The following is a 27,159-nucleotide window of genomic DNA, read 5'->3' on the forward strand; positions in this document are numbered from 1 at the left end:
ATCAGGATTTTATTAAGGCCGAATAACCCATCGTATGGATATAATGAACATGGGCATACAGGTACCTGTTTGAGTCTCTGTTTTCAATTTTGGGGGGTATGTACCCAAATGTGACATTGTTGAGTCATGCATTCATAGAGGAGCCACCCAACTGTTTTCCAAGTGACTGCACCATTTTAGACTCCCACCAATAGTACTTGAGGGCTTCAATTCATCTACATCTTTACTAACATTTGTTATTTTCTGTGTGTTTTTTTTAACATAGCCATCCTCCTCCTGGGTAATAGATCACTGAGGTGACACATTATTGTGGCTTTGATTTGCATTTCCTCAGTGTCCCTGTTTTACTTTCGTGCAGCTTCTAATGTGTTTTTATCATAAACAAAATATGTAAATATAGTGTCTTGCCTTTTTTTAACTCTACTTTTCAAGACTGTGCTCAGACAGAGCTTCTGTTAACCTTAGAAATGTATGGCCAACCTTTGCCTATTTGAAAACATACTCATGGGACATATTTTCACTTCCCTTTGTAATGTTATAAAAGTTTAAGATGTGTTTCATTCGACATACAGCGTGTTTACCTATTTTTTAATTAGTTCTGAGCTCTTAAAAATCAAAAAAGCTTGTAAGAACTTGGATCTCTCACTTGCAAAGAAATCTTGAAGGCAGAACCCCAGTGGTTCATGTTCTGACAAGACAGTGAAGGACTGAGTAGCACAGAGCCCTCTCCCAGCCAGGTCTGCCCCTTGCTAATACCTGCCTCACCCCTGCAGGCATCTGTTTGCAAGCCTGGCTAGAATGGATTTTCTGAGGCTAACCCTAGTCTAGATTTATTCCATAAGGTAAGTGACGAGAAGTGACTAATACTTCTGCTCCACCTAATTATTTAATACCTCCACTGACACTTTCCAATAAATTCTGAAATCGTGTATCCATCGTTGTAGGCCTCAAGCCCTTGGGGACAAGTCTGGCCAACAGATTGGTCCCAACTAGTTAAAAGTTTCTTCAAATCTGAGTGCTCCTTCTTAGCTGGAATAATTTGAAATCCTGTTTCTGTGTGTACATAAGGCACACGTACTCTTGTAGCTCTGTCATGGGCTGGCTTAGTGATGTATCACGGTGTCACCACCTAATTCTGAGTCCCTGCTTGTTCTTGTCTACCAGTGATCACACTGAGAAAGCTGCTGTTCGCATATGCTTTCTATTTGTGAGTGTGTGCCTATCCATTTAATATTCCATGTATGTGCTAGAATTGTGGCTTGAGATACACACGCAGTTGATGTCTGTGGTCTGGAAATACACTTAGCAATGTCTGTAGATATTTAGACGGTAAAGATGGTAACTGGTCAGCTTCAGATCCTGTGTCTTCCAGATGATCGGTGCTGGAAGGTGTTAGGTGAGGCTGCCTTGCAGCCCTGAAATGGAAGCATTGTGAAACCTGAGCCGGCCCAGAACACCCTCGCGGCATGATTTGTTATTGCCCGGAGCTGGCTGTACCGTTCATCAAGCCACATTTCCTGAAACCTAAGAACACCAGGGTGTGATAGTGTTCTCTTACAACCAGCTCCTGTTCCCTAAAACCTTCGCGTGACTCTCCCAGTGGTTTGCAACCTAGCTCTCTCTGTGTGGTCGCGAATGACTTCCCTGAAGGTGAAGCCTTAAGTGAACATGAGGGTAGTAGTGGTGGGAGGAGCATGTGAGGAGGTGTCCCCGTGCTTGAGGGGGGCTCTCCTCCCAGCCTCCACTCTCCACATCTCTCCTCTGAAGCTCTCTTGGTCATTTGTCCAGGCAGCTGAGCTGGAAAGCTCCATGTCAGTCACTGCATTGGTCCTGATGATTTGTGCTTCCTGTCAGAGGGGAAGCCATGGTGTGTATTTCAGCAGTATGTTTGTCTCCTGCTTTCCAGCCAATTTCTTTTTGTGTCTATCAATCTTTGCCTGTCGGCCCTCTTTTTCCTAACTAGATATAATGCTCTGCGGTGTAGTTTAAGTTTTATTTTGTCACTGCCTAGTAAGCTTGTTTTCTGGCTTCGTGGAGCTCCCCCCTCAAAACTCCACTTGCCTGTCACTTTTTCCCCATGGTGGGTGGGGCAAGATTCCTTTTCATTTGTGTGGTGGACTTGTGTTGCCCTCCTCCTTTAAGGGTTTGCCACGGGAAAAAGTTCTCTCGATTTCTGGTGTCTATTTTAATACAGAACAATGATGAAATTGTTAGACAAGTGAAGTGGTCCTTAATTATCTGTCTGGAAATTCTTGTGCATGTCAAAGGCTTTCTTAGATTTCACTGTATTTGGCAGTTGAGGTGCCCAGTTCTGGAACATGCCATAGGGGCAGGTCCCACAGGCACCACTTTGTAGTGGGGCCAGACATTGCTGGCCTGCTGGCCCCGTCTCCCCACTCTCGATGACCATTCCACCCCAGGTAGCTGCTGTTGTGACTCAAGAGCTGGCACACAGTAAAGAAATGGAGTCCTATGAAAACGACCCGAATTGAAAAACTTGTTAACATGGCTTCCTTAAGACCCGAGGCTTCTGAAGCCCCCTGGGGCTCCTGCCATCACATCACAGGGGCGTCTGTATTTCTCATTGCCAAGACATACAGACTCAAGGGTGGAGATATTTAACAGAGGACGCAGTCCCCAGCTGCCTTTGGTCCTGGGAAGATAATCTAGGTGGCTCTAATTAATAATTAACCTACATATAAAAATCAAAGATCTACAGCTAGTGTAGCAGCAAAATGCTGCCACCTGGTGAGCTGATTCTGGTTGAGCGGGGTAAAAAGGACCTGGGAGGAATGGTATCTAGCCAAGGGAAACCGAGGCGGGAGCTTGGAGAAGACTGGGTTGGATTCCTGCCGATTCTGGTATAATTGGAACGTTTTACTTCTCAAGCCTGTTTTGTAATATTTCGTAGGCTGGGTGGGTGGATTAAGTGCTTTGAAATATATCTGGTCATAAATGCGCATGGTGCAAAATTTAAAAGGTCGGAAAAGAGAGTACACAAGTGAGAATTACGTCTTCCTTTTACCCAGTTCCCCTCCACAGAGGTAGTCACTGTTGCTAGTTTCTTTTGTCATTTCTGAATAGCTACATATAGTCCTAATACCAGATGTATATACATAAACTCTACATTCACTCACATCTTGCTGTAAAACGGTTAGGCAATTGTGTAACAAAGTTGTGTACACAATTGGAAACATGATTATGTATTTTTCAGTAATGATGATTTCCTGCAGTCTTTTAACCCTGTTGTAAACAGAAGGAAAACTAGAATGCGGGGCTGAATGGAATGGCCGTTATGTAAAGCAACTAGTGTTTGGGACCATGGTACCTGTCTCAGAGAGGAAACGTTAGGGGCAGAGGTTCAGCTAGTCACGCTCCCCAGAGCGGCACACAGTCTCACAGGTCACATGATGGTGGCCACGTTTTTATGCTGGGCTCCCTTCAAGTTCTTTTTAGCCCTTGTCTCCTCCCTCCCACAGGCAACTATTGGGACATGTGTAAAATATGTCATTTAGAGCTGTGTATATTCTTGTATCTCATATGGTATGAGATACCATGTATCTCTATGTATCTCATAGGTATAGTTGACCCTTGAACAGCACAGAATTGAACTTAAAAATACAATAGACCCTTGAACAACATGGGGTTATATAATAAATAGAGGACTGTAAATGGATTTCCTCTTCCTTACGATTTTCTTAACATTTTTTCTCTGCCTTACTTTATTCTAAGAATATGATATATAACCTTATAACCTATATGACATACAGAATATGTGTTAATAGACTGTTATTGGTAAGGTTTCTAGTCAACAGTAGGCTATTAGTAGCTAAGTTTTTGGAAGTCAAAACTTACATGCAGATTTTCAATTGCGGTGGTGGGGGTCATTGCCCCTGACCCCCACGCTGTTCCAGGATCAACAGTATTTTTAATTTAGGCAGAGGTGAGGCCATCTTAGTTTTAGCTTTTAGTTATTTTTAGTTAGAGTCTTTTCCTACCAGGCTCTGAAAGCTCCATTCTTAGTGCTAGGTGTACATCTAGTTAGTTGCTATCTACCCTTGTGTGGCAGAGCTGAGATTTTGGAAACAGTTGAAGTAATTGAGGTGACTTTTTACCCCAGTTTTTCTTTGACCTTAATTTTTATCATAAACACATCAAAACAAATTTAAGAGACCTTACAATTCCACCAACCTAGTATATCAACTTTTCTAACTTTTTCATAGCAGGCTATACCTAGCATAGTTAAAACCAGAAAAACATAAGTTTGTGTTCTTGTTTTATTCACTTTACTACATCATTATTCCTCCCTTTTTCTAAGTTATCATCACAAATGTTAATGGCTGCCTCATATTTCATCTGTATTTATAATTTCGAAGTGTCTGCTGTGAAGCAACTTTTAAGTTATGTTTAATATCGCTGTAATTAACATCCTTGCACACACACTTGGTCTTTTGTTTTTGTCATTTTCGTTCCATCATCTTGCCAGGATAGATGTGCAGTAGGGGATTATGGAGTCAAAGAGGAAAATTGTCCTGTGGTTTATGATGCAACTTGCCACATTCTGCTTCTCGCTGTATTCCCAGAATGCATGCAAGTGTCTGTCTTCCATTTAAAGCCCACTTCTTTTATTTTTAGTGGTATACTTAGAGCTGTTGCCATGGGAATTGATTTATCAGTGTCACGGTGGTCAGCGGAGAAATAAGGAACCGCAGGCTCTCTGTTGAGAAGGAGTTGTGGAGAGCGCCATCTGCTACCTGTGTCGCGCATCCTTTCCCTGCCGCCAACCCTCCTGCACGTACAGCACCGTGTTTGTCATGAGCCTTTCTGCTCTACAGCGTCTGGGTCACCAGCAGCCAGTGGGTGCACAGCCCTGCTCCAGTCTGGCTGGGGAGCATGTGAGCTGGGAACCATAAACATGGACGTGCGTATGACGAAGAATGGTCCTGGGGATGCTTCTGTCTGCTCCTCACATATCCCAACTGAAGGGCTGTTAAAAAGTGACTGGCTGCTCATAAAGATGTGTATCCACGAAGAGGGGGTGGCGTGGGAGTGGACCGTGGGAGGCATCTGCAAGAACATTTGTTGGATTCTTTTCATTCTCCTCTTAGTGACAATGATTGATGGCATCTAGTGAGTCCCCGTTTGTCACTTCCTTGGTACAGCTGGTAGTGGGGGTGGGGGAAATCAGTAATGACTGGGCAAAGGATGTAGCTGGAGGGGGTAGGGACTCTTGGTATGGTACTGAAATGACACGTCTTGCCCTTAAACTTCTCATTAGTGTCTTCTCCGCTGTGCAGTACTACCTGCCAAGAGCTACTTTTTTTTGGGGGGGATCTTTAAGACTCTAGAAGAATTGGTCTTCGAATCTTTGCCTGTTTTCCCGTCTCCAGGAGAGGGTTAACTTTGCACAGAAGGGCCGGTCCTTGTAGTTTAAGGATGGAAGAGAAGAAGGAAAATCCACACTGGATGCAGTTTTGGACAGTAACGTTTCCGAAGGTTTGAAAGAGGGCCCGGCTTTAGCTATGACATTTTCTTGGTGTTCTAGAATGTCTGTTTAACAATTCCATGCCGAACATTTGGTTAGAAAGTAGAAAAGGGTTGTAAAAAAGAGTCGAGGGAAGAGAGCGGTTGTGGCAAATTAGCCAAGTTCAAAGTGAGCCTGTTAACCTTGCTGCTTTCCTTTTCCAGCTACTTTGAGGCAAAGCAACGTTAAAAAGTGCAAGAACAGTGATTATTTTGTGGTTAGGTCACATGCGCAATGCAGGCAAACCCAGGAAGGAGAATCTGCTTCATCAAGCCTTCAGTTGTTAGGCCACAATTTATGCGGAAGCTTCAGATGAGTGTTGATTTGCCAGGAAACTGCTCCTGTCTAGTGCTTGAAGTTCTTTGCTTTTTCTCTGCACCCCAGCTCATGGCTACCTTGCAAAATGGAAGGTGTTTTGCACTGAACGAGAACCTTACAGCCTTATCTCACCCTGTAGCAAGTTCTCAGAAGCCAGGTGAACAGAGCCCAGTGTTTTAGTTCAGTTTTCTACGCACTTGGATTTGCTGGTTTTCCTGCAAGGTATCCTCTGCCCCTGCAGCCTCCCTCCAGAGGACTTTGAATCTTAGATGTTCAGGCCAGTGTGGCCAGACTCCTTGCATGCATAGCAAAGACCCTCCTTGGAGAATATGTGGTATCTGATGGCTCCTTTGGAATCTTACACTTGAAACTAATGCTCACCTGCCTATCTCCCTTTTTTTCTTTGGTGAGCAGTTGTTTCTTGAACACCTGTTGCATGGCAGGCCCTTTCTTTCCCTAGGTGACTCCACATACGGTATTTGCTTTAATTCTCAGGACATCTTTGTAAGGTCGCCGGCGTTGTGCCCAAATTTCTGAAAGGGCAAGTCTGGATCCAGGTTGACGGCTGCCTGCAAAGGTAACCACAGCTAATGAGTTGTAGAACCAAGCTCATAAGCCAGATTTGGGGGAACCCAAAGTCCAGTGATCCGCTGCACCCCACAGACACCTCAGAAAGTGAAAGCCTCTTCAGCCAGTCCCAAAGAATACGTTCTCTTCACCTTCTGTTAAAGCACAGGTACGCCTCGCTTTGGGAAAACAGTCTGTGAAGATCTGAACTGGCTTATTTGAGTTTTAGAGAAGGCTTCACTGTGAGTTTACGCTTCAGAAGTGATGATCCCTAGGAAGTTAGCATGAGCCCTGTTCACCCCATTCATCGTAAATGAGCTGTCAGAGCAGAGTCGAGTGTGGTGGGACCCATGAGCTGCGGAGGCGACGTTGAGCTTGCATTGAAGCCTGTTTACTGGCTGTGGGACCGTGAGAAGTTCATACTTGACTCTGAGCCTCATTCCCTCTCTCTCAGAGGGAAATAATTAGCCATCTCATGAGGTTAGTGTGAGAATACATTCATATCAGTGCCGAGTACCTGCTCGGTGCTGAGCTCACCCATGTGCTGTAGTCGTTTGGGAACAGCATTATCGGTGTCCTGGGAGGCCCGTCAGAGGGGAAGCCTGCCTTCCATGCCTACGTGTAAACATTTGTATAGCCTCTACTAAATACCTCTTAAGTCTTTAGCTGGGGTAAGGCAGTAGTGTGTGTGTTTGGTGGAGCAGGTGGCTGGGATGGGCTGGGTTAACGAAGGGGAAGCCACAGACTGACGAGAGGAAAAGGCATGTTTGACCTGGTAAGAGGCGGGCATAATTGCTGCCCCATGAGTGTATGGATGGCAGGGGACAGCTAAACAAATAGAGCGGAGGACAGATGCATTCGGTGGATTATGTTGGCCGTTGTGCCGAGGGTGGGCCTGGGAGCTTGCAGGGAGCAACGACAGCTACCAGAGCGACCACGGAAGGTGCCTACCGCCTGTAGGACGCTGGTGTCATGCTTTTCTTCTATTCGCTGACCGTTTTCGGCATCAGTATTACTATTATCCCCATGTTGGAAATTAGGAAACTGAGACCCAGGCTAAGCAACTTAACCCAGCTACGGGACAGGTGAGCGGCAGAGTTTGGGTTCAGTCTCAGCATGGCTCTTGAGTTTGTGCTTTCCTGTCATGCTGTATGCCTTCTCCGACACGGGAGCTTGCGCTGACGGTGCTTTAAGTAAGTGTCAGTCAAACAAATAAATATGAGGTAATCTGCCGGGTAGCAATACATGCAGTGAAGAGAAATGGAATTGGGTAAGGGGTTGTAGGGGATAAATGTTGGGGGGGAGGGTTGGTTAGCTAGTGTCCTTGCTTGGGCTACCATAACAAAATACCTTAGAATGAGGGACTTAACACAAATTGGTTTTCTCGAATTTCTGGAGGCCAGAAGTTCAAGGTCAGCTTGTCAGCATGTTTGGTTTCTCCTGAGGCATCTCTCTTTCCTTACAGATGACCGTCTTCTCACATTGCCTTCCTTCTGTGCGTACATTGCCCCGGGATGTATCTGTGCTCTTCCCTCATAGGGACACGAGTCATTCTGAATTAGGGCCCACCCTGATGGCCTCACTTTAACTTAATCTTCTCTTTCTCCAAATATAGTTGCATTATGAACCACTAAGGGTTAGGATATCAACATGGGACTTTGGAGGGGACACCCTTCTGTCCATAAGACTGCACCCTCTTGGGGCGCCTGGGTGGCGCAGTCGGTTAAGCGTCCGACTTCAGCCAGGTCACGATCTCGCGGTCAGTGAGTTCGAGCCCCGCGTCAGGCTCTGGGCTGATGGCTCAGAGCCTGGAGCCTGTTTCCTACTCTGTGTCTCCCTCTCTCTCTGCCCCCCCCCCCCCCCGTTCATGCTCTGTCTCTCTCTGTCCCAAAAATAAATAAACGTTGGAAAAAAAGATTCATCCTGAGGCGAAAATTCCTTTACAGCCATGAACCTGTGAGACCAGGCAAGTTGCATGTTTCCAAATTATAGTGGGGGACAGGCCCAGGTATTCCCATTCTGAAAGGGAGAAAGTAAAAAGAAGAAAGGGGCCACGGATCCCAAGCAAGTCAAAACCAAGCAGGGCAAGTTACATTAGATTTTAAGGCTCATGAGCCATCCTCTTGGCACTCTGTCCTGGCCATCAAGGAGGTGGCCCTGCCTTCCAGGCCCCCTGGGGCAGCAGCATGGCCCAGTAAAACCAAGGGGGAGACAGAGGCCGGACCTGGGGTAGGAAGGCAGCCTTGTCAGTCTCTGAATCACCTTCAGGCTCATTCTTCCCTTTTCTTGTTCACAGCCAGATAATTTTGCTGTCTGGACCGTAGAATCCCAGAGGTCTGACAACCTTTTTCCTCTTTGCCTCGTAGAGACAAGACACTTGTCTGAGTCTAAGTGGGCAGTGTCTCTGCTGTTGTAGCCCCATCTGTACGCCTTCCTGACTGTGAGATGAATGAGAGGGACTCTCAGGCAGTGATTATCCAGCCACACCCCTTGTTCCTCCAGAACATGCTTTCTCATTTTTTTGCAATGTTGGTAGGCAGAGAATTTTCCAAATCTTCAAGTCCTGCCTTTTTGCATAACAATTTCTTCTTTCTCTATTTCCTCTCGTGTTAAGCAGTAAGGCTAATCCAAGCTGTGCTTCTGATTTTTTAATATTTCATTTATTATGTTTATTAATGATAATTCTTCCTTCACTTTCCGAGCCTTAAAACCAGATGGTTGATATGGTTAGAAGCACGTGAAAAGATACCTGCACTCAATGTTTTCCTTCATAGGGAATTGTACTAGTTAGGTGTCTCAATCAATATGCTTGTTAAGAAAAAAAAAAAAAAAAAGCTTAGAGTGTTTTCTTTTAGTTTTCTCCTGCTTCTGTCCTCCATCGCGAACTAGATTAAAATCACAAATTGCCGTTTTTCCCTGTACTCCTATTCCACCCGGCTTTTATCAGTATTTCAATGTTTCTACCACAAGACTTGATGTTGGCTCAAGTGTTTGGTGTAATCAGCAAACCAGTTCTTGTCTTTATATATGCAGAAGAGACAAACTTGAGAATGCGCTGTATTTCATTATTTTCTATTTATGAAATAAGACATGCTTATGACAAAACAATGATACGTGAAAAGATAAAAAGTCCACCAGTTATGTAATTACACAAGGAAAACCACTGTTAATATTGGCTGTATGTTTTTTCTGGTCTGTGTGCATTTATTTATATATATGTAATTTTAGAAATAGGATTATCAATTTTATAATTTTGCCTCCTGTCCTTTTCTCTGAAATTTACCACCAGTATTTTTCCATTATCTTAACTATTTTTGACACAGAGTGTCTACGAGTAGGGGAGGCATAGAAGGGAAGAGAGAGAGGGGGGGGGAGAGGGAGAGAGAGAGAAAATCTTAAGGGGGCTCCGTGCTCAGCGCAGAGTCTGACGTGGGGCTCAATCCCTCGACCCTTGGGACCATGACTTGAGCTGAAATGAAGAGTTGGACGTTTTAACTGACTGAGCCACCCAGGCGCCCCAGTTTTCTTAGATATTTTTTGAAAGTATCCTTAGTGGCTATATAACACTGTAAACAATGGCCACAACATGATTTTATTAGACATGGAGGCTATTTTCAGTTTTGGTGTTGGACAAAAATCTTGGACCGTAGCTGTGTTTATTAAACTATATTCACAAAGTAAAACATCTGGATTGTATTTTAAGTTTCTTCAGCTATTCTTTCAAGAGCCATACAGTGTGGTGGTGAATGTACACACTGCCGAGTGATCTTTGGATTCCTATTTTGCTGTTCCCTCTTATATACAATCTTCGACATGATGTTTCATCTTCCTTGGTATCTGACTCCTCATGTTGTTAAAGATGATAACCCACTGGATTATGGGAAGAGTGAATGAAACTTTATGAAGCACCATGCCCTGAACTTAACAGGTGTGCAATAATATTTACCATCCTATCAGGAGATTGCTCTTGAGAAAGTTTGTGCTAGTAGATTCTAACTGCTTGAACATACCGGGGAGGTTGCATATCTGAGAACCTGCGGGCACATGTATTAGACACCAGCAGAGGGCAGAAAACTTTGGAAGATTCTAAGGAGGTGTGACCTGTGAACCCGCCTCATTCTCGCCCTGATCTCTGGATCCCAGAGGCTCCAAGGCTCCAAACACTTCTTCTCAAGTATATGTATTTGTTTAATTCCCACATTAAAACCAAGTGCATGTTTTGGGTTAAAAGATTTTTTCTTATTTTATAGGCTCTTTGCTTTATGGGATGTCTGCTTACCTAGAAATTTTAGCACATGTAAATGTCTTTTTTGTGTTCATGTATCTGTGTCTGTCACGCCAGTCATCTCTGCAAGCACGTGGTACTACCAGTATAACACATCCAGGTAGGTGGTTAACTGGGCCAAGCCTAAATAGAAGCATAGTAAAGTCTGGTGCCTGGAGTAAGGATGAATTATCCGTCGAGCATGTATCTGAGCAACTGTATTTTGTGAAAAAAATTTACGTAAGTTGTCTTTTTTTTTTTTTTTTTTTTTTCAAAATCTTCAAATACTTACCCAACCTGTTAGAAATAGGCCTACGAGGTTTGCAGGCTTCCCTTATTTCCATCACTGCCCCAGGCCTGTATGTTTCTTTCTCTTTCTTCCTTATCCCACATCTAAGGGAAACATAAGGGGAAGGAGAGCACCGTTAATACATTCGTTAAATATGCTTCTCTAAGAAATAACTCACCCACGAAGATTCTCTGAAAAAACTCGTTCAAGAGAAGAGAATCTTAGGTGTGACTTCCAGGTGCCAGCTCTCTCCTAGAAGCTGTACTGAGGCTGTTCAGCTGAATTCGCAAAACAACTTTGAACTCTTGGCATCCCAACATCAGTGATAATCTGAGACTCTGCTCTGTAAACTGAGGGGCTTTGCCTGATCCTCTCCTTGGAACAGTAGTAGATTCTCAAAAGTATGAATTGGACTAAACCTCTCAAGGTTATGTGTGGTAAGGAAATGGACCATAGTCAAACTTGAGGACAGGCTAAGAATTGTGGTTAATGTTGGCTAGGTGCTTACTGAGTGCTGGGCACAGGGCCGAACGTTGTACACATATTCTCGTTAACTCCATACAGTAGCCCCTCCCCCCTAGAGGACAGACACTTTTAAGTCTCTTTGTTTTCCAGACAGCTCAGTGATGTTGTGCTGCAACTAGAATTTGCACCCAGAAAGTGTAACCCCCGATGCCACAGTTTTACCAAATTGTACTGCATCTTTCACTTGCCTGCCATTTCTTTCATTACATGAAATGTTGCTAAGTGTTCAAGGAAAAGGGTTTTGTGGCCCAAAACCGTGGGGAACATTAGGTTAAAGGAAAGTAAACTTGGCTTCCTACTTCAGGAATTCTCTGAGCTTTTGGCATAGTATTACTGCCACTTAGGAATCTTCCAGAGAGGATATAGAATGCAGCATTTTTTTTTTTCAACGTTTATTTATTTTTGGGACAGAGAGAGACAGAGCATGAACGGGGGAGGGGCAGAGAGAGAGGGAGACACAGAATCCGAAACAGGCTCCAGGCTCTGAGCCGTCAGCCCAGAGCCTGACGCGGGGCTCGAACTCCCGGACCGCGAGATCGTGACCTGGCTGAAGTCGGACGCTTAACCGACTGCGCCACCCAGGCGCCCCGAATGCAGCATTTTTAAAATTTAATTGCCCCCCTTCCCCGTTCCTCCCAGGACACTGGTAGTATCTCATGGAGCCAGCATCCTGTGGAACACAGTTTGGGAAATGCTTGCCAGACTTAGTAGATTTTGCTGTATCCTCTCCTTCCTCAAGAGGAGAGTGAGACATACATCCAAGGACGTCTGCCCCATTCCTGCTAGATGTGGAGTCATCTACTGATTGTTCTCATGGTACTGTATGTCTGTGTTTTAAAGGAAACAATTCACGCATTTTTTTTTTACATTCCCCATGTCATTTTCTTATAGTGAACTAAATAAGCATTGTATGAGCATAGGTTGGAGCTCAGTTTTACAGTGTGTGATTTCCTACATCCCTGTTCACTTGTGCTAACAAGGCTGATTGAATTGGGGTCACCATTTTGCATCAGCTTCCAGCAAATGAGAAAGGTTGACCATGAAAGTTTAATCCAGTCCTCCTGACATCTGACTTCCCAATGGCACAAAAGGGACCACTTACACTAGACGTATTAAAATATCTGGTCTTTGCTTTTATTTTTTTTAAATACCTCATAAGCTGATTTTCAAAACATTTAGGGAGATGAATTGACTTGTAATACTTGAAAGTTCGTACAACTAGACCCTGCCTTAAAATAAGGTTTGTGCAGGGAAAAAAACACACAGTTTTTCTTTTGTGGCCAGCAATTGTCCTTTGGGGACGTTTCTTCCATACAGTGCTGGATGATAGAGACCAAAATTTATAGTTAGTGATTTCCTGAATAACAATTCAGATAGTAAATGCCTCGGTGAAACAACTTTCATATGTTCTGCAAGGCACAAGTTAGCACAGTAGGATGGACCATTTGTCTCATGGTTTCTATAAGGTTTTTTTTTTTTTTTTTTTTGGTCTCTTGCAAGACAAAATGGCGTTTGTTATTTTTCTTTTTGGCCTTAACCTAAAAAGAAAAAAAATTGAGAAGCTGCTCGAATGATAAAAAGGAAAATTCCTTTTCCTCTTACTTCTAATTTCTCTGTCCCTAGCGAGTGATCTGAACTTTCCCTACAGAGAGAAAAGAGAAGAATCACATGGATAGGAAAGTAGTGCCTTCGTCCTGAAAAGGAAGATGAAGTTCTAGAATGGCTCTTCAGATTCTCATAAGAAATAGCTTTGACTTTTGCTTTGGGATGAGACGTTCACATACTGGTGTTGTGGCTCAATGGGAGTAATCAGTAGAAGGACCAGGGAAGAACAGTACAAGGGCAACAGGCCAACTCTGGTTTTCATTTGTGAGGGTTTTTAGGTTGATTTTAAAGACAGGCTCCAGGCTCTTGACGACAGGAGGTCTTTGTAGCTTGATTTTATTGTGTGCATACTTCATGTCTTATCCATATGTAAACCATCCATACATAGATCATTAGAATAGAATCAGGAGTCTACAAATAACTTCTTACATTGACAGTCAATTGATTTTTAATAAGGATGCCAATTTAATGGGGGGAAAGCATAGTCTTTTTAACAAATGGTGCTGGGACGACTCTAAATCTACACGCAAAAGAATGAATTCTTTGAGAGGACCCTTACCTCTCAAAATTTACCAAAAAAAAATAACTGAAAATGAATCAAAAGCCTAAATGTGAAAGTTAAAACTATAAAGCTCTGGGGTGCCTGGGTGGCGCAGTCCGTTAAGCGTCCGACTTCAGCCAGGTCACGATCTCGCGCTCCGTGAGTTCGAGCCCCGCGTCGGGCTCTGGGCTGATGGCTCAGAGCCTGGAGCCTGTTTCTGATTCTGTGTCTCCCTCTCTCTCTGCCCCTCCCCCGTTCATGCTCTGTCTCTCTCTGTCCCCAAAATAAATAAACATTGAAAAAAAAATTAAAAAAAAAAATAAAACTATAAAGCTCTTAGAAGAAGACATAGGTGTTTGTGACTTTCAGTTAGGCAATGGTTTCTTAGCTATGCCATCAAAAGTACAGGCAGCAAAAGAATGGATGAATGAGACTTCGTCAAAATTAAACACCTTTTTGTACTTCAAAAGACAACATCAAGAAAGTAAAAAGACAACACATACCCAAAATGAAGAGAGACACTCAAATCATTTATCTGATAAGGGACTTGTATATCATATATAAAGAACCCTTATAATTCCATTATGAAAAGATAACCCAGGTAAAACATGGGCAGTGGATTTGAATAGACATTACTCTAATGAAGATATACAGATGGGTGATAAGTGTATAAGATTTTCAGTATCATTAGCCATCAGGGAAATGAAAAGAACCAGAATGAGGTGCCACTTTGCATCTACTAGGATGGCTCTAATCAAAAAGACAGCTAAGTATTGGCAAGAATGTGGAGAAATTAGAATCTTCTTAAACTACTGGTGGGAATATAAAATGTTGCTGCTGCTCTGGAGAACAATCTGGAAGTTCCTCAAAAGACTAAACACAAAGTTCCCTTAGGACCCAGAAGTTCCGCTTCTAGGTGTATGACCAAGAGAAGCGAGAGCCTCTGTCCATGCAAAAACTTGTACACTAATGTTAGTGTACAGGTTAGTAGCAGTGTTCTTAATAGCCAAAAAGTGGGAAACACTCAGATGTCAATAAACTGATGTAATCTGAGATAGAGCCATACTGCAGAATATTATTCACCCATAAAGAAGAATGCAGTATTAATACATCCTACACCATAGATGAACCTTGAAAACAGTATGCTCATGAAAGAAGCGAGTCACTAAAGGCCACATATTGTAGAATTGCATTTATATGAAATGTACACAATAGGCATATCAATAGAAAGTACATTAGCGGGTTGGGAGTAACAGGGTAAGTGGGGAGTGACTGTTGATGGTTGTCGAGTTTCTTTTTGGAGTGATGACAATGTTCCCAAATTGATAATGGTGATGATCTCACAACCCTGTAAGTTAAAAATCATTGCACTGCACATCTCAAATGGATGCGTGTGTGGTGTATGGATTATTTCTCAGTAAAACGGCTAATAAAACAAAATCATATTATGTAATTATACTGTCATATTGAATTCCATTCTGATTTTAGCCTCGTGGACTAAGACCGTTCCAGTACATCCAGCTCCTCACAGAGACACATTTCCTGAACATCAGGCCAGTTGTCTCTACATTGTGCTTGTTGTAGGAAGTTTGATAACAACAGACCGTAAAAATCACACTTAGGATTTTTGTTGGTTTGGCTCAGTAACACTGGCTTCTTTAACAGATAAACCACTGAGTTGAGTTGACAATAGAAGTTCAGTTCTCACTCCTGTAACACTCAGTAATGTAAGACAACAATGAGGGGGCACAGGCACTTCTTTACCGCAGTTATTTGGGAGCCAGGCTGAGGGAAGTTCTTTGACTTTGCTTTCATGAGTTGTGGTATCCTGCTCACGGACAGCAGAAGAGACAGTGGAACTCATCTATGGGAGACATTCCTGAGGCAAGCCTCAGGGCAATGCACATCATTTCCCCTCATATTCTGTGATCACAACCCAGCCACTTGACCCCAAACAGATAGTGTGGGACTGGGAAATGTGGACCCTGGTCAGCAATCACTCCTAGCTGTCTCCTTACTTCTGGAATGAACCATTGGGTATCGCTGTTCCAAGTTCTTTCCTTATACTTTTGAAAAGTAGATCAAAAGGACATTCAGCCCACATGACCGTATGCTAGTTTAGAAGTTTGCATACTATAGTTTCTGCTTCGTTGTGAGGTATTTTAATACAGTCAGAACAAGGTTAACTAGCCAGTCTATCTGATTATTTTGTCAGGGTTTGCCACCTGTCTCAGGAGAATAGTCTTGGTATCAGTCAATTTTTATTAATCGTACACCAATAATTGAGAGGAGTTTCCAAGTAGTATATTTTAGAAGACTTTGTGAGATCTTGTCTAGGCTTCCGGGAGTTCTCTAGGAAGTAACTCCATTTGGAGAGGCACTCAGCTTCCCATACCCAATCCCTGCTTGAAACGGCAACCACAAGAGGCAGCCCGTGCCTTTTGCCATTCATCGTTTCAAGACAGGTGACCAAGAGGGAATCGTAAGAGGATGAATGAATCCCCAGGAAATTGACTCAACTCTGACCTTACACTAAAGTGGCGGCAGCGTGTATGTCTCCAAACCATGGGAATCTTAGTGCTGCTCTGGAAGTAGCCTGGGTGAGTCACGAGAAGTTGAAAGAATTAGAGGAGCAGAGGTCCTGGAAGCTTTTTGAGGTCTTTCACTTACCAGTTGTGTGGCATTGGGCTTTTCCGAGCCTCCGATTATCATCTAAAAATGGTGATCCTTGGGGTGCCTGGGTGGCTCAGTTGGTTAAGCCTCCAACTTCGGCTCAGGTCATGATCTCACAGTTCATTCATTCGAGCCCCATATGGGCTCTCTGCTGACACTTTGGAACCTGGATCCTGCTTCAGATTGTGTGTGTGTCTCTCTCTGTCTGCCCCTCCCTCCCTCCCTCCCTCCCTCCCTCCCTCCTTCCCTCTCTCTCTCAAAAATAGATAAACATTAAAAATGAATGAATGAATGAATGAATGAATAAAAATGGTGATCCTAATAGCACCTCTTTATGAAGTGATCTTGAGGATTAAGTGATAATTCCCATGAAGTATTAAATACAGGTTCTAGCACAAAACAGTGTGTTAAATATGAGTTATCATTGATAATGGCATCATTTAACTTTCAAGGCAGCAAAAAGGAGATACCTCCATTGATGCCTAATGCTTCAAAAATCTTTGGCAGTGTCCTAGGAGATTTTATGATGCAGCTGTGATGCTTGGAAAAGTTTTTCTGACGCACTCAGAATCTGTCATCAAATCACAATTTGTCGGCTACCTACTATGTGTAAACACATTGCCAGGCACAAAGAGATTGTCTATAAACAAGCAGAAGAGATGGCTTTTGCTTTGAGTAGTTCATAATGTGATAAGCATTAGCAGTGGCTGCATTTTAAATAGGCTGTAGCTAACCCAACTTTTTGGTATCCTTAGTATTTGAAGCCAACTGCACATATATTCGAGTGTAGACGGAAATAAGTGCGGGGGCGCCTGGGTGCCTCAGACACTTTAGCATCCAACTCTTGGTTTAGGCTCAGGTCAAGATCACATAGATCATGGGATTAAGCCCCACATTGGGCTCTGCACTGACCACGTGGAGCCTGCTTGGGATTCTCTCTCTCCCTCTCTCCCTCCCTCCCTCTGCCCCTCCCCTGCTTATGCTCTTTCTCTCTCTCACGATAAATTTTTTTTAAGTGTGATTATCTTTTTTTTTTTTAACAAGCACAAGTCTAAAACACCGTATTTCACTTTTTATTTTAGCTTCCTGCCCTTTGCTCCCTATTGTCAATTTAACCCCTTCCACAACCAGTTGTAAGTTTACCTCTCCCCCACTCCTGACACATATACTCCAATCCCAGAATGGTGATAAAGCAATTATATATTGTGTGAAATGCAATTTCTTAAATTTTCAAGCTAATTATTCAAAAACAGATTGTGTTTTTATATGAATTAGCATAATACCTTGATTTGTAATTTATGTCGCTTAGAAAATTGGCCTCAGAGGGGCACTTGTTGTGATGAGCCCTGGGTGTTGTATGTAAGTGATGAATCACTGAACTCTACTTTGGAAACCAATGCTGCACTGTATGTTAACTAACTAAAATATAAATTTAAAAAAAAGAAAGATTAGAAAATTGGCCTACTGTGGTTTTTAATTTGGCCAGATTTTTATTTAAAAAGCAACATTATCATCTATTGCTTAATTTTTTAAAAATTTCTCAACCTTGTGGTACTCTTACCTCCGTGATTTGAAGCAAGGCTCACATATACCCCATATCCCTTATATCCCTCATATGTGATATGTGAAAGTCAAGGTCTTCATGTTGTTTTACCAGTTGCTTATTCTCTCAGTTTCACAGTCTCCCTAGGATCTTAGGTTGTGCGAAGAACCTCATCATCCCATCCTTCTAATTCCCTATCCCTTTAGCAGAGGAGAAAGCAGGCCCCTAGAGCTTAGGGGACATACTTGGGGTCACCCAGTGGACATGGGCTGTGTCCCCCATGCAGAGAGCTCTCTTCACACCAGGCCCTGCCTGGTAATATTTTCCTTTCCTTTGACCTCCTTCTCTAAACTGCCACCAAGTCCTGTTACTGCTTTCTCAAAATGTCTGCTGGCTTTCCACCTTCCCATCTCTTCCCATCTAATCCAGTCCCTCAGTTCTTCCCAATGGGAAAGGCCTGACAGAGTGCTTTGTCTCCGGGCATCCATCATACAAGATGAATTTTCTCTAATTACCACTGTCAGCGTGTCACTCCTCAGCTGCGAAGCTGCCAGGAGCTCCCTGCTTCCTTTGGCCACAGATAACAACACTTCTCCTGTGCTAGATGCTCCAGAGCCTGGCTTGGTATATTCAGCCTCATTTCCTTTCTCTCCATGAGCCCCAGAAGCCCAAAGTCTTGTGTGGGTTTTCTCCATGACTCAGCCATGTTTCCTTTGTGCGTTTATCCTGTCTTGCTCCCCGGTTTCTAGCACTTCTCTGCCTTTCCAAATACTCTATTTTTCTAGGCCAAATCCAAGTCCCATCACCTTTTTAGCGCTCTCCCTCATTAGTCCAGTGATGAACTAATCACCCTCCTTTATTCCCAGCCTTAATTTTTTTTAAGTTTGTTTATTTTTAGAGAGAGAGAGAGAGGGACTGTGCACACGTGTGCAAACATAAGCATGTGCACCAGTGGGGGAGGGGCAGAGGGAGAGAGAGAATCTCGAGCAGACTCCGTGCTGTCAGCACAGAGCTGGGGGAGGGGCTTGATCCCATGAACCATGAGATCATGACCTGAGCTGAAACCACGAGTCAGAGGCCTAACTGACTGAGCCACCCAGGCACCCCTCCCAGCCTTAATCTTAAGCACTAGCATGTAGCATCGGGCATAATAAACTTTCTTATATGGTTCTGTGGTTTTTCCTTGGAGTTGCATTGCCTTTTCAATTATACTCAATGCCCTTTAAAGGCATGTTTAGGGGCGCCTGGGTGGCGCAGTCGGTTAAGCGTCCGACTTCAGCCAGGTCACGATCTCGCGGTCCGTGAGTTCGAGCCCCGCGTCGGGCTCTGGGCTGATGGCCTGGAGCCTGGAGCCTGTTTCCGATTCTGTGACTCCCTCTCTCTCTGCCCCTCCCCCATTCATGCTCTGTCTCTCTCTGTCCCAAAAATAAATAAACGTTGAAAAAAAAATTAAAGGCATGTTTATGTTTATATTTGTTTATATTTTTATGTTGGTATTTTTCTCATATTCTATGTTTTACAGTGCTTAATAAGCGGTCAGTAAATATCCATTGCTTATTAGGGGTTCTCGGAGCTTTTAAAAGATGTTGCCAACAAGCAGTTGAGATATTTTACAACATTCACTGCTTGGATCAGGATCATTTGTTAATATTGCAGAACAGTGTTCTCTTGTGCCAAATGTTGATAAGATCATCTGCGGATGTGTTAATGGTCTTTAGGCAGGGACTGGCCGTAGAGGTACGGTACTCATACTAATAGTTTGTTTGTGGATCGATGGCAAAGGTGGGGGCTCCTTTGCTGAACACCTGCACGTCTACCTCTTGGATCTTACGGTAGGTTAATAGTTACTTGAGAACAGATAGGAATAGGATTATCTTTATGAGTCTGGCAAATTCTCAACACACCAGCCTGAAATGTGAGCTGGCCCAGCCTCCCCTCCCACTGTGTGTCCTTGAGCCTGTAATGACCTCGGTGCTCTCTTTTCTACAGTAGTGGCACAATGTCCTAAGATTTAATCTGATCTTTTTCTGAGATATTGTTTTCATAATTCAGTAAATACTGCGTTTTGCTGCAAAAGTAAGAAAGTTGTAATAATTTCCTGGTATTGGGAAAAGGAACGTATATTATTTGAAGAAAACTTTTTGAATTTTTGATGCCCCTTTCCACACCTTCTTACCTTCTCTGGTAGTCATTTCTGGACAGAGACAAGCTGCAGATTTTACCAGACCTTGGGCTATGCTTTCCCCAAGGCATCAGCCCTACAAAAATCTCCTCCACTTTGGGTTCATAAACTTGGAATTACGTTTTCTTTCATGTCAGCAGACAAATTCCACCCGCACAAAATGGTTTGGCCATTTTACTCTTTGCCACAGAAGAAAATTGGCAGAGACTCAGACAAAGGTGAAGCTGACAAGCCCTGGCATGGAACTGAGTTCGGTGGCTTTGAGTCCCCCTTGTTCATACTGTATTCTGAATCCTGGCCCACCCAGAAAGTTCTCTCTTCCCATCCCAGACAGCTAAAGATGTTTCAGATCGTGCTCCCTTTTTTAATGTCTCCAGCAGACGTACCGAGATGCTGTGTCTCTTCATCTACACAGACTTACCCAACTGGAGTCACTTGAAGGTTTTGTTTTTTGTTTTGTTTTTTTTCATCCTTCTAGGTGGATGGAAGTCTGCTTAGTTGAAGAATTGCCACCAACCACTGAACTGGAAGAAGGGCTCCGGAATGGAGTTTACCTTGCAAAGTTAGCCAAGTTCTTTGCCCCAAAAATGGTATCAGAGAAAAAGATCTATGATGTGGAACAAACACGTTATAAGGTAACTGAGATCTAATTGGTTTTGGCTCCCATCTAAAAGTGAAAGTTCAGTATTTAATTTCCTTTCCCTGTGTTTACTCTGAGTGTTTGTACAAGGATTTTGTGGAATGGGGGGAGGGGATGTCCTTGGTGTTTGAAGCCTGTTAATAATGATTCCTGAGGCGGCAGCAGTTTTCAAAGCAGAGCGTTTCTATTTTTGGGCTGAGACTGAGACACGTCTGATGTGTGGGGCTTCCCAGACTCCCCGCCCCATTCTTCCTTCATGGAGGTCATTTTTATTAGCACCAGTAAATGTAAAAGTGAGGGCACTCTACCCTCTTTTTTCTGCCACCAACTCGGTTTATTAGCTCCCTTGTTCTCATCAAGGAGTAAAGTACCCAGCTGGGACTTGAACTTGTGGCCCCAAAGGGTTAGCGCCAATGTGATCCAATGAATAATAATTTTGAGTAGTCAAGGAGGAATTCTGTTCCATTTAATGCTTAAAACAAAATAAGACTAATTTTTTTGTAGGCAACCAATTTTAATTATTTCATAGCTAATTTGGGAGTGTACACGGGGGAGAAGACAAAACCAAAATAAACAATAGTCTTAATTTTAAAAATGATATTTTAGAGACACATGTCTAAATATTTACAGACAGTGTGATATATTTAGGATTTGCTCCACAGTAATCAGGAGGAGGATGGAAAGAGATTCAAGACTGGCCATAAGTTCATTATTGTTGAGGTTGAATGATGGGTACATAGGAGTTCATTAACTCTGTTTCATCAACATTATGTTTGACATTTTCCATTAAGAAATGAAGGAGAAAAAGGCAAACACCAACGTGAATGATTCCTCCATTAAATGTGTCTTCAAAAAGGAGTTTTTAAGTGTGTGGTATTCTCTCCTGGAGTAAGTGATTTCTTGTGCACTTTGGGCCAGGATTTCCAAAGCTGCTTTGAAATGCGATTCTTTATTTTCTTAATCTGTTGTACAATTGACCCCTGACCAAAGAGGGTGTTAGGGACGCCCCTCCCAATGCAGTCAGAAATCCGAATATAACTTATGTGTGTATGTGTCATTTATTTTATGGTCATTTATTTTCAGAAAGTAACCTTAACCGACACTCTTAATTTACATCCTTCCAACTACAATCCTGCCTCTGTGGGAAAAAAGGGAATATGGGAACTGAAGAGGGACTGGGGAGATCTTCTTTAATCTTACAGGGGAAGGTGTCCATCTGCTTGGGTTGTCTGCTTATTCACTCGGTTGCGTTTGATTATCAGTTCCGATTCCGGGATTTGTTGGAAGAGGTGGAGCATTATAATCAGATGTGCCTTAAAATGCTTTTTCCTGAGAGTGAGCTGTTCAACTTTACAGAACCTCACCTTTTGACTCTGTTAATCAAAGACCATAATACTCTATATTGACATTACTTACAGAAAATTTAAATGAGTTTCTGCAAAGTGTCTAAGAAGGGATTTAGAAAACAGTACTCATTGAATTTTTCTATTTACCTTTATCTCTCCGAAAACTTAACTAATAGCCTCCTGTTGACTAGAAACCTTTACCAATAAGATAAGTTGATGAACACGTATTTTGTATGTCATGTGTATTATATACTGTATTCTTATAACAAAATAAGGTAGAGAAAAGAAAATGTTCTCAAGAAAATCATAAGGAAGAGAAAATATATTTATAGTACTGTACATTTATTGATAAAAAATCTGCATATAAGTGGGACCCACGCAGTTCGAACCTGTGTTGTTCAAGGGTCAACCCTATTTAGATCTTGTATTGTTTTTTTTTTTTTTTAGCTGCAGATTGTCTAGTATCTTTAAAAGTTCCTTGTCTTAAAATTGCAGGGACAACACTTAGTTGAAAATGGAATGCTTTCCCATTAATTGAATGATTCACACTACCCTTCAGTTGTTATTGAAACAAGATTTATTTTTTAAAAGTGTATATTTAGGGAAAAAATAGTTGCAAATAGAGAGGAGGCAAACTATAAAAGACTCTTAAATACAGAGAACAAACTGAGGACTGATGGGTGTGGGGGCCTTGAGGTGCAGGGAAAATGGGTGATGGGCATTGAGGAGGGCCCTTGGGATGAGCACTGGGTGTTGTTTGTAAGCGATGAATCATGGGAATCCACTCCTGAAGCCAAGAATACCCTGTATACCCTGTATGTTAGCTAACCTGGCAATAAATTATAATAGACAGATACATAGATACATAGATAGATAAAATATGTGTATTTAATTCAGAGCAAATGTTTGAGTTACTATTTGGGCTAACCATAGAGAAGAGGAATTGAGAAATCTTCTGCGTTTGTTTTCATATTCTAGTCTAAAAGATAACTGAGCAGAATTTTCTGCCTTGGATAATGTTAGGAAAAAAAATGTTTGTGTTTGTTAAAGTACTTTTGACTTTATCAAGTCATGTGTTTTACCCCAGCCTTTAACTTATTATGCTAGCCTTTCACAAGACTTTACTGAATCATTGATTTAGTCAGGCAAAGTTACTGTTTTTTAATTTTGAAAAATACTTATTTTAGTTCCAAAAAGAACAGAAAAAAAAATATTTGTATCCCCACACAACAAAATAAATTAACGTTTGTCCACATTTTGCAGCACGATTTGTCTTTTTCTTCATTGCTTCTAGAAGGATTATTACCAAGCCCTAGGCCTATTTCTACTAACAGTTGTGTCGATTTGATGCCAGAGTTAAAGGGTAGTAGGTTGGGCTTGGCTCTAGCCTGTCCTGAAAGGGAATTGTGGGTATTTTGTTTTGACATTGGGAGTGGTGAGAATCAGGCCAGCAAGATCTTACGTGGAGCCTCAGAACAGAGGCTGGGCTAATTCGTTTCTCCTCTTGGCACACCGTACACCTTTGAATACAACTTTGTCCACAGCCTAACTGTGGACCCTCTCAAGGCAACTCATACAGGTGCTATTTCCTCCTGGCATCAGAGAGCCTACTATTTGAATGAATAGCACTTCTCTTTGGGACAGGGGAAGTACTTCCAGTCTCTTGTTACAAAATGAAATACCTGTGGAGCACAGGCAGGTGATGACATTCCTGAACAAAACCTTAAGAAAGATGGAAGTATTGTGTTTGCAACTCCTGCCCACCGGGCCCTGGAAAACAGATACACAGAAGAAGGGATGATACTAGGAGAGGGGCAGAGAGAAGGGAAATAGCACCGGGGGGGGGGGGGGGGGCGGAGAGCAGGTTGGTGCCAGCTGTGATGTGGGGAAAAAAGTACAGGACCAGTGGAGACTACTCTTCTGTTGATTCGCCGGAGAAAGGAGGCTTTTTTTTTCCTTTTTCTTTTTTAGTTTTTTTTTTTTTTTAATGTTTGTTTATTTTTGAGAGAGAGAGCACAAGCCGGGCAGGGGGCAGGAAGAGAGGGAGACACAGGGTCCGAAGCAGGCTCTGCACTATCAGCACAGAGTCTGATGCAGAGCTCGAATCTATGAACCGTGAGAACATAACCTGAGCCGAAGTCAGACGCTTAACCAACTGAGTCACCCAGGTGCTCCCCCACCTTTTCCCCCCTTTTATTAAATCTCTGAGAATGCCTAATGTCTTTGGAAAGAAACTTCGAGTGATTTACCACATAATCATAAAACGTGAAGGCCATTTCCTTCATTTTACAAAATTGAAAGGAGTCAGATATTCGTGAACAGGAGACTTAACTTCCTGTCAAGAACAGGTTCTGTAGGACTAAAGCCCTTGGCAAGGAGCACCCAGTCATGGGACTGAGACACAAGGGAACTCAGGTTAACACAGGCCCACCCCTTTGATAAGCCTTCTGGAAACCATGAGTTCAGTGAGTGTGGGCTCTCACTGCAGCGTCTGCTTAGACTGCAGCCATAAAATACGACCTGCCCATTAGGCGCTGTGTGTCGAGGCACAGGCTCTGTCCCTGAACTCTGAAGGCCTCAGTTTGGGCAATGATGGCTCTGAGTTGAGCCAATCAGAACTCTCATTGCCATCCCGTCCTCTTTGTTCGCCAGCTTATGTACAATCCTGGCCCCTCATTAAGGTTACAAAGGTGACCTAGGTAGTAGAGTTAAACCTTCTAATGATGAGTGCCCTTTCCCTGGCCACCCCAACCTCTGACTCCAGGTCGCAGTAATGTGACCATGCCGTGTGTGCTATGGCCCCTGACACTGTCTCTCGTCAATGCAGCATGGTGTACCTTAATGATGACGTTTATCGTGAAGGCAGGGACCATGTATGTTGTCCGTGCAGTGTCCTCAGTGAACAGAGTAGACTGTAGCCCATAGTAGGATAGTAGGTGCAAGGGAAAGAGCTGTTTAGTAAAAAGAAAAGAAAAGAGAAAGTAGTTTCAAATAAGCCTAAGGACTCCATTCCTTCTGTGCTTTGATACTGGAGGTGCTTGGAGTCTGATACTCTTCCATCAGGTATGATGCTCAGACTTCCTGTAGGGTCACTTGATGCCTTTGTGTAAAAATGTGGGCTCCTGGGCCCACCAGAGACTACTGAGGCAGGCAGAGTCTCTTGGCCAGAGACCCAGGAAGCTACACGCTTAATAATTATCCCAGGTGATGCTTATGTACTACCTAGCTTTGAGAACCACTGCTCCAATGGCAGACAAACAATATAACACATTTTAATGAAGTTACAGAGAAAGAAGATAAAGTACTATGATAGAAACACATACGGGGTAGAACTTATTTATCTGTACGGTGCTTACAATACCTGCTTGTACCAGGAACTGTTCTGGGCACACGAGGCAGCGTGGTGAGCAAGGCAGACATGATTTCATGGCACTTAGGCTTGAGGAGACAAGTTATAAGCGAGTACACAATTGTGAGTTGTGATGAGTATATGAAGGAAGGAATTAAAGCCACTGTTGTTGACAGGTAGCCACAGACAGAAGATGAGTTTCTCTGAAGAGATGTTTATTTACTCTAAGGCAGGAAAAATGAGAGGAAAATCATCCATGTGCAGCTTTAAGGGTGGGGAGTGGGGGGTACAGTCCAGAGATGAAGGAGCCTGTTTTTGAGAGACTCGAGGAAGAAAAGAACTTAGACAAATGGAGTGGCTGAAAGGCTGCGGTGAGGGACAGTGGTGAAAAATGACTCCAGGATGGAGGCAGAGACACATCACGCAGCCAGGCTGGAAGATCTGTGATTTCATCCTAAGTTACTACAGAGGAAGCCATTGAAATGTTAAACAGAGACATCATGGCTTTAAAAAGATGAGTCTGGCAGCGCCTGGGTGGCTCAGTTGACTAAACGTCCGACTTTGGCTCAGGTTATGATCTCACAGTTCGTGGGTTCGAGTCCCATGTCCGGCTCTGTGCTGACAGCTTGGAGCTGGAGCCTGCTTTAGGATTCTCTCTCTCTCTCTCTCTCTCTCTCTCTCTCTCTCTCTCTGCCCCTCCCTTGCTCGCTTGCTTGCTTGCTCCCTCTCTCTGTCTCTCTCTCTCTCTCAAAAATAAACACTAAAAAAAAGATGAGTCTGCTGCCATGTGGAGAAGAAATGGGAGGATGCGGGTGAGGCAGTCCGATGAGGGGATAATTCAGCCCAAGTGACTGGTAACAGTGGCCTGCACAGACGAGAATTAAATGGATGCAAGAGGGAAAACAACCTGCAAACGTGGTAGAAATGGGTAGAGGGCAGTAAAGAGAGGATGTCTGGGTGGCCGGCCAGTGGGATGTGACCAAGGAGAGAGCGCCAGTTCTAAAGGGGTAGGGCAGCGAAGAGGCCAAGGCTTCCATGTTGGGCGCTTTAAAGATCATTGGGTGTTCCCAAGGTGGCTAGGATGGACGAGAGAAAGAGGAGGGGAGAAATATGGGCATTCCTTGAGCTTGATGAGGTTCAAGGACAGAAAACAATATCTGTTCAAATACAGCACTGATAGCTGTAGACTTATAATAGATGTTGACTACTGAAGTGAGCCTTAGGTAGGAAATGCATATACAGTAGTTAGTAGTAGTAAGCCGTAGAATCAGAGTACTTCAGAGACTGGCTTCGTCACTAACTCTGCCTCTGTGAGCCTTGGTTTCCTCAGCTTTAAAGTGGTATTATTAATAATAGTCTGAACCTTTGTACAGATATTGTAAGGAAAATAATGTGGTCATCCATGCAAAGTACTTGTTACAGTGCCTGACAGAGAGTTCCTTCTCCATAAAATAAGCAAATCAAAATAATTATTGGCTTTTAAGCAATCTCTTTGTTCTAAAGTGCTTTGATTCTCTTGTGTAAGAAGTTACCATCCAAAGAAGACTTAAATAATTCCTCATCTATTCCATTTAAGCTAGAATAATCTTATTTGCTGGTGAAATAGGTCAGCAGTAGAAAATCAGCATTTACTTTCTGATCCAGTATCTGGAAGAAATTAGGTGGATGGACACTAACAACCCTTTCCTAAATAGGACTATAGACCTGTCACCTAGTCTGATAGAAGTATGTAGAATTGGTGAAAGAAAGTAGACAGGTGAAAGTGGTTATAATGGACTAAGATTATGTTGAGC

At 43.0% G+C, this 27,159-nt stretch overlaps 1 protein-coding gene across 4 annotated transcripts in view; it reads left to right on the forward strand.

Moving 5' to 3' along the window:
* The window catches only part of IQGAP2 (IQ motif containing GTPase activating protein 2), a 299,037-nt gene that overhangs the window by 126,988 nt on the left and 144,890 nt on the right, over positions 1 to 27,159 (forward strand). For all 4 annotated transcript variants that reach the window (XM_011284171.4, XM_019835765.3, XM_019835759.3 and 1 more), the window contains one exon: positions 20,510 to 20,666. In XM_011284171.4, the coding sequence (XP_011282473.3) occupies positions 20,510 to 20,666 (157 nt within the window). The remainder of the gene's footprint in view (positions 1 to 20,509; positions 20,667 to 27,159) is intronic.

This window comes from Felis catus, chromosome A1 (assembly GCF_018350175.1).
Source record: "Felis catus isolate Fca126 chromosome A1, F.catus_Fca126_mat1.0, whole genome shotgun sequence".
In the NCBI taxonomy this organism is placed as follows: domain Eukaryota; kingdom Metazoa; phylum Chordata; class Mammalia; order Carnivora; family Felidae; genus Felis; species Felis catus.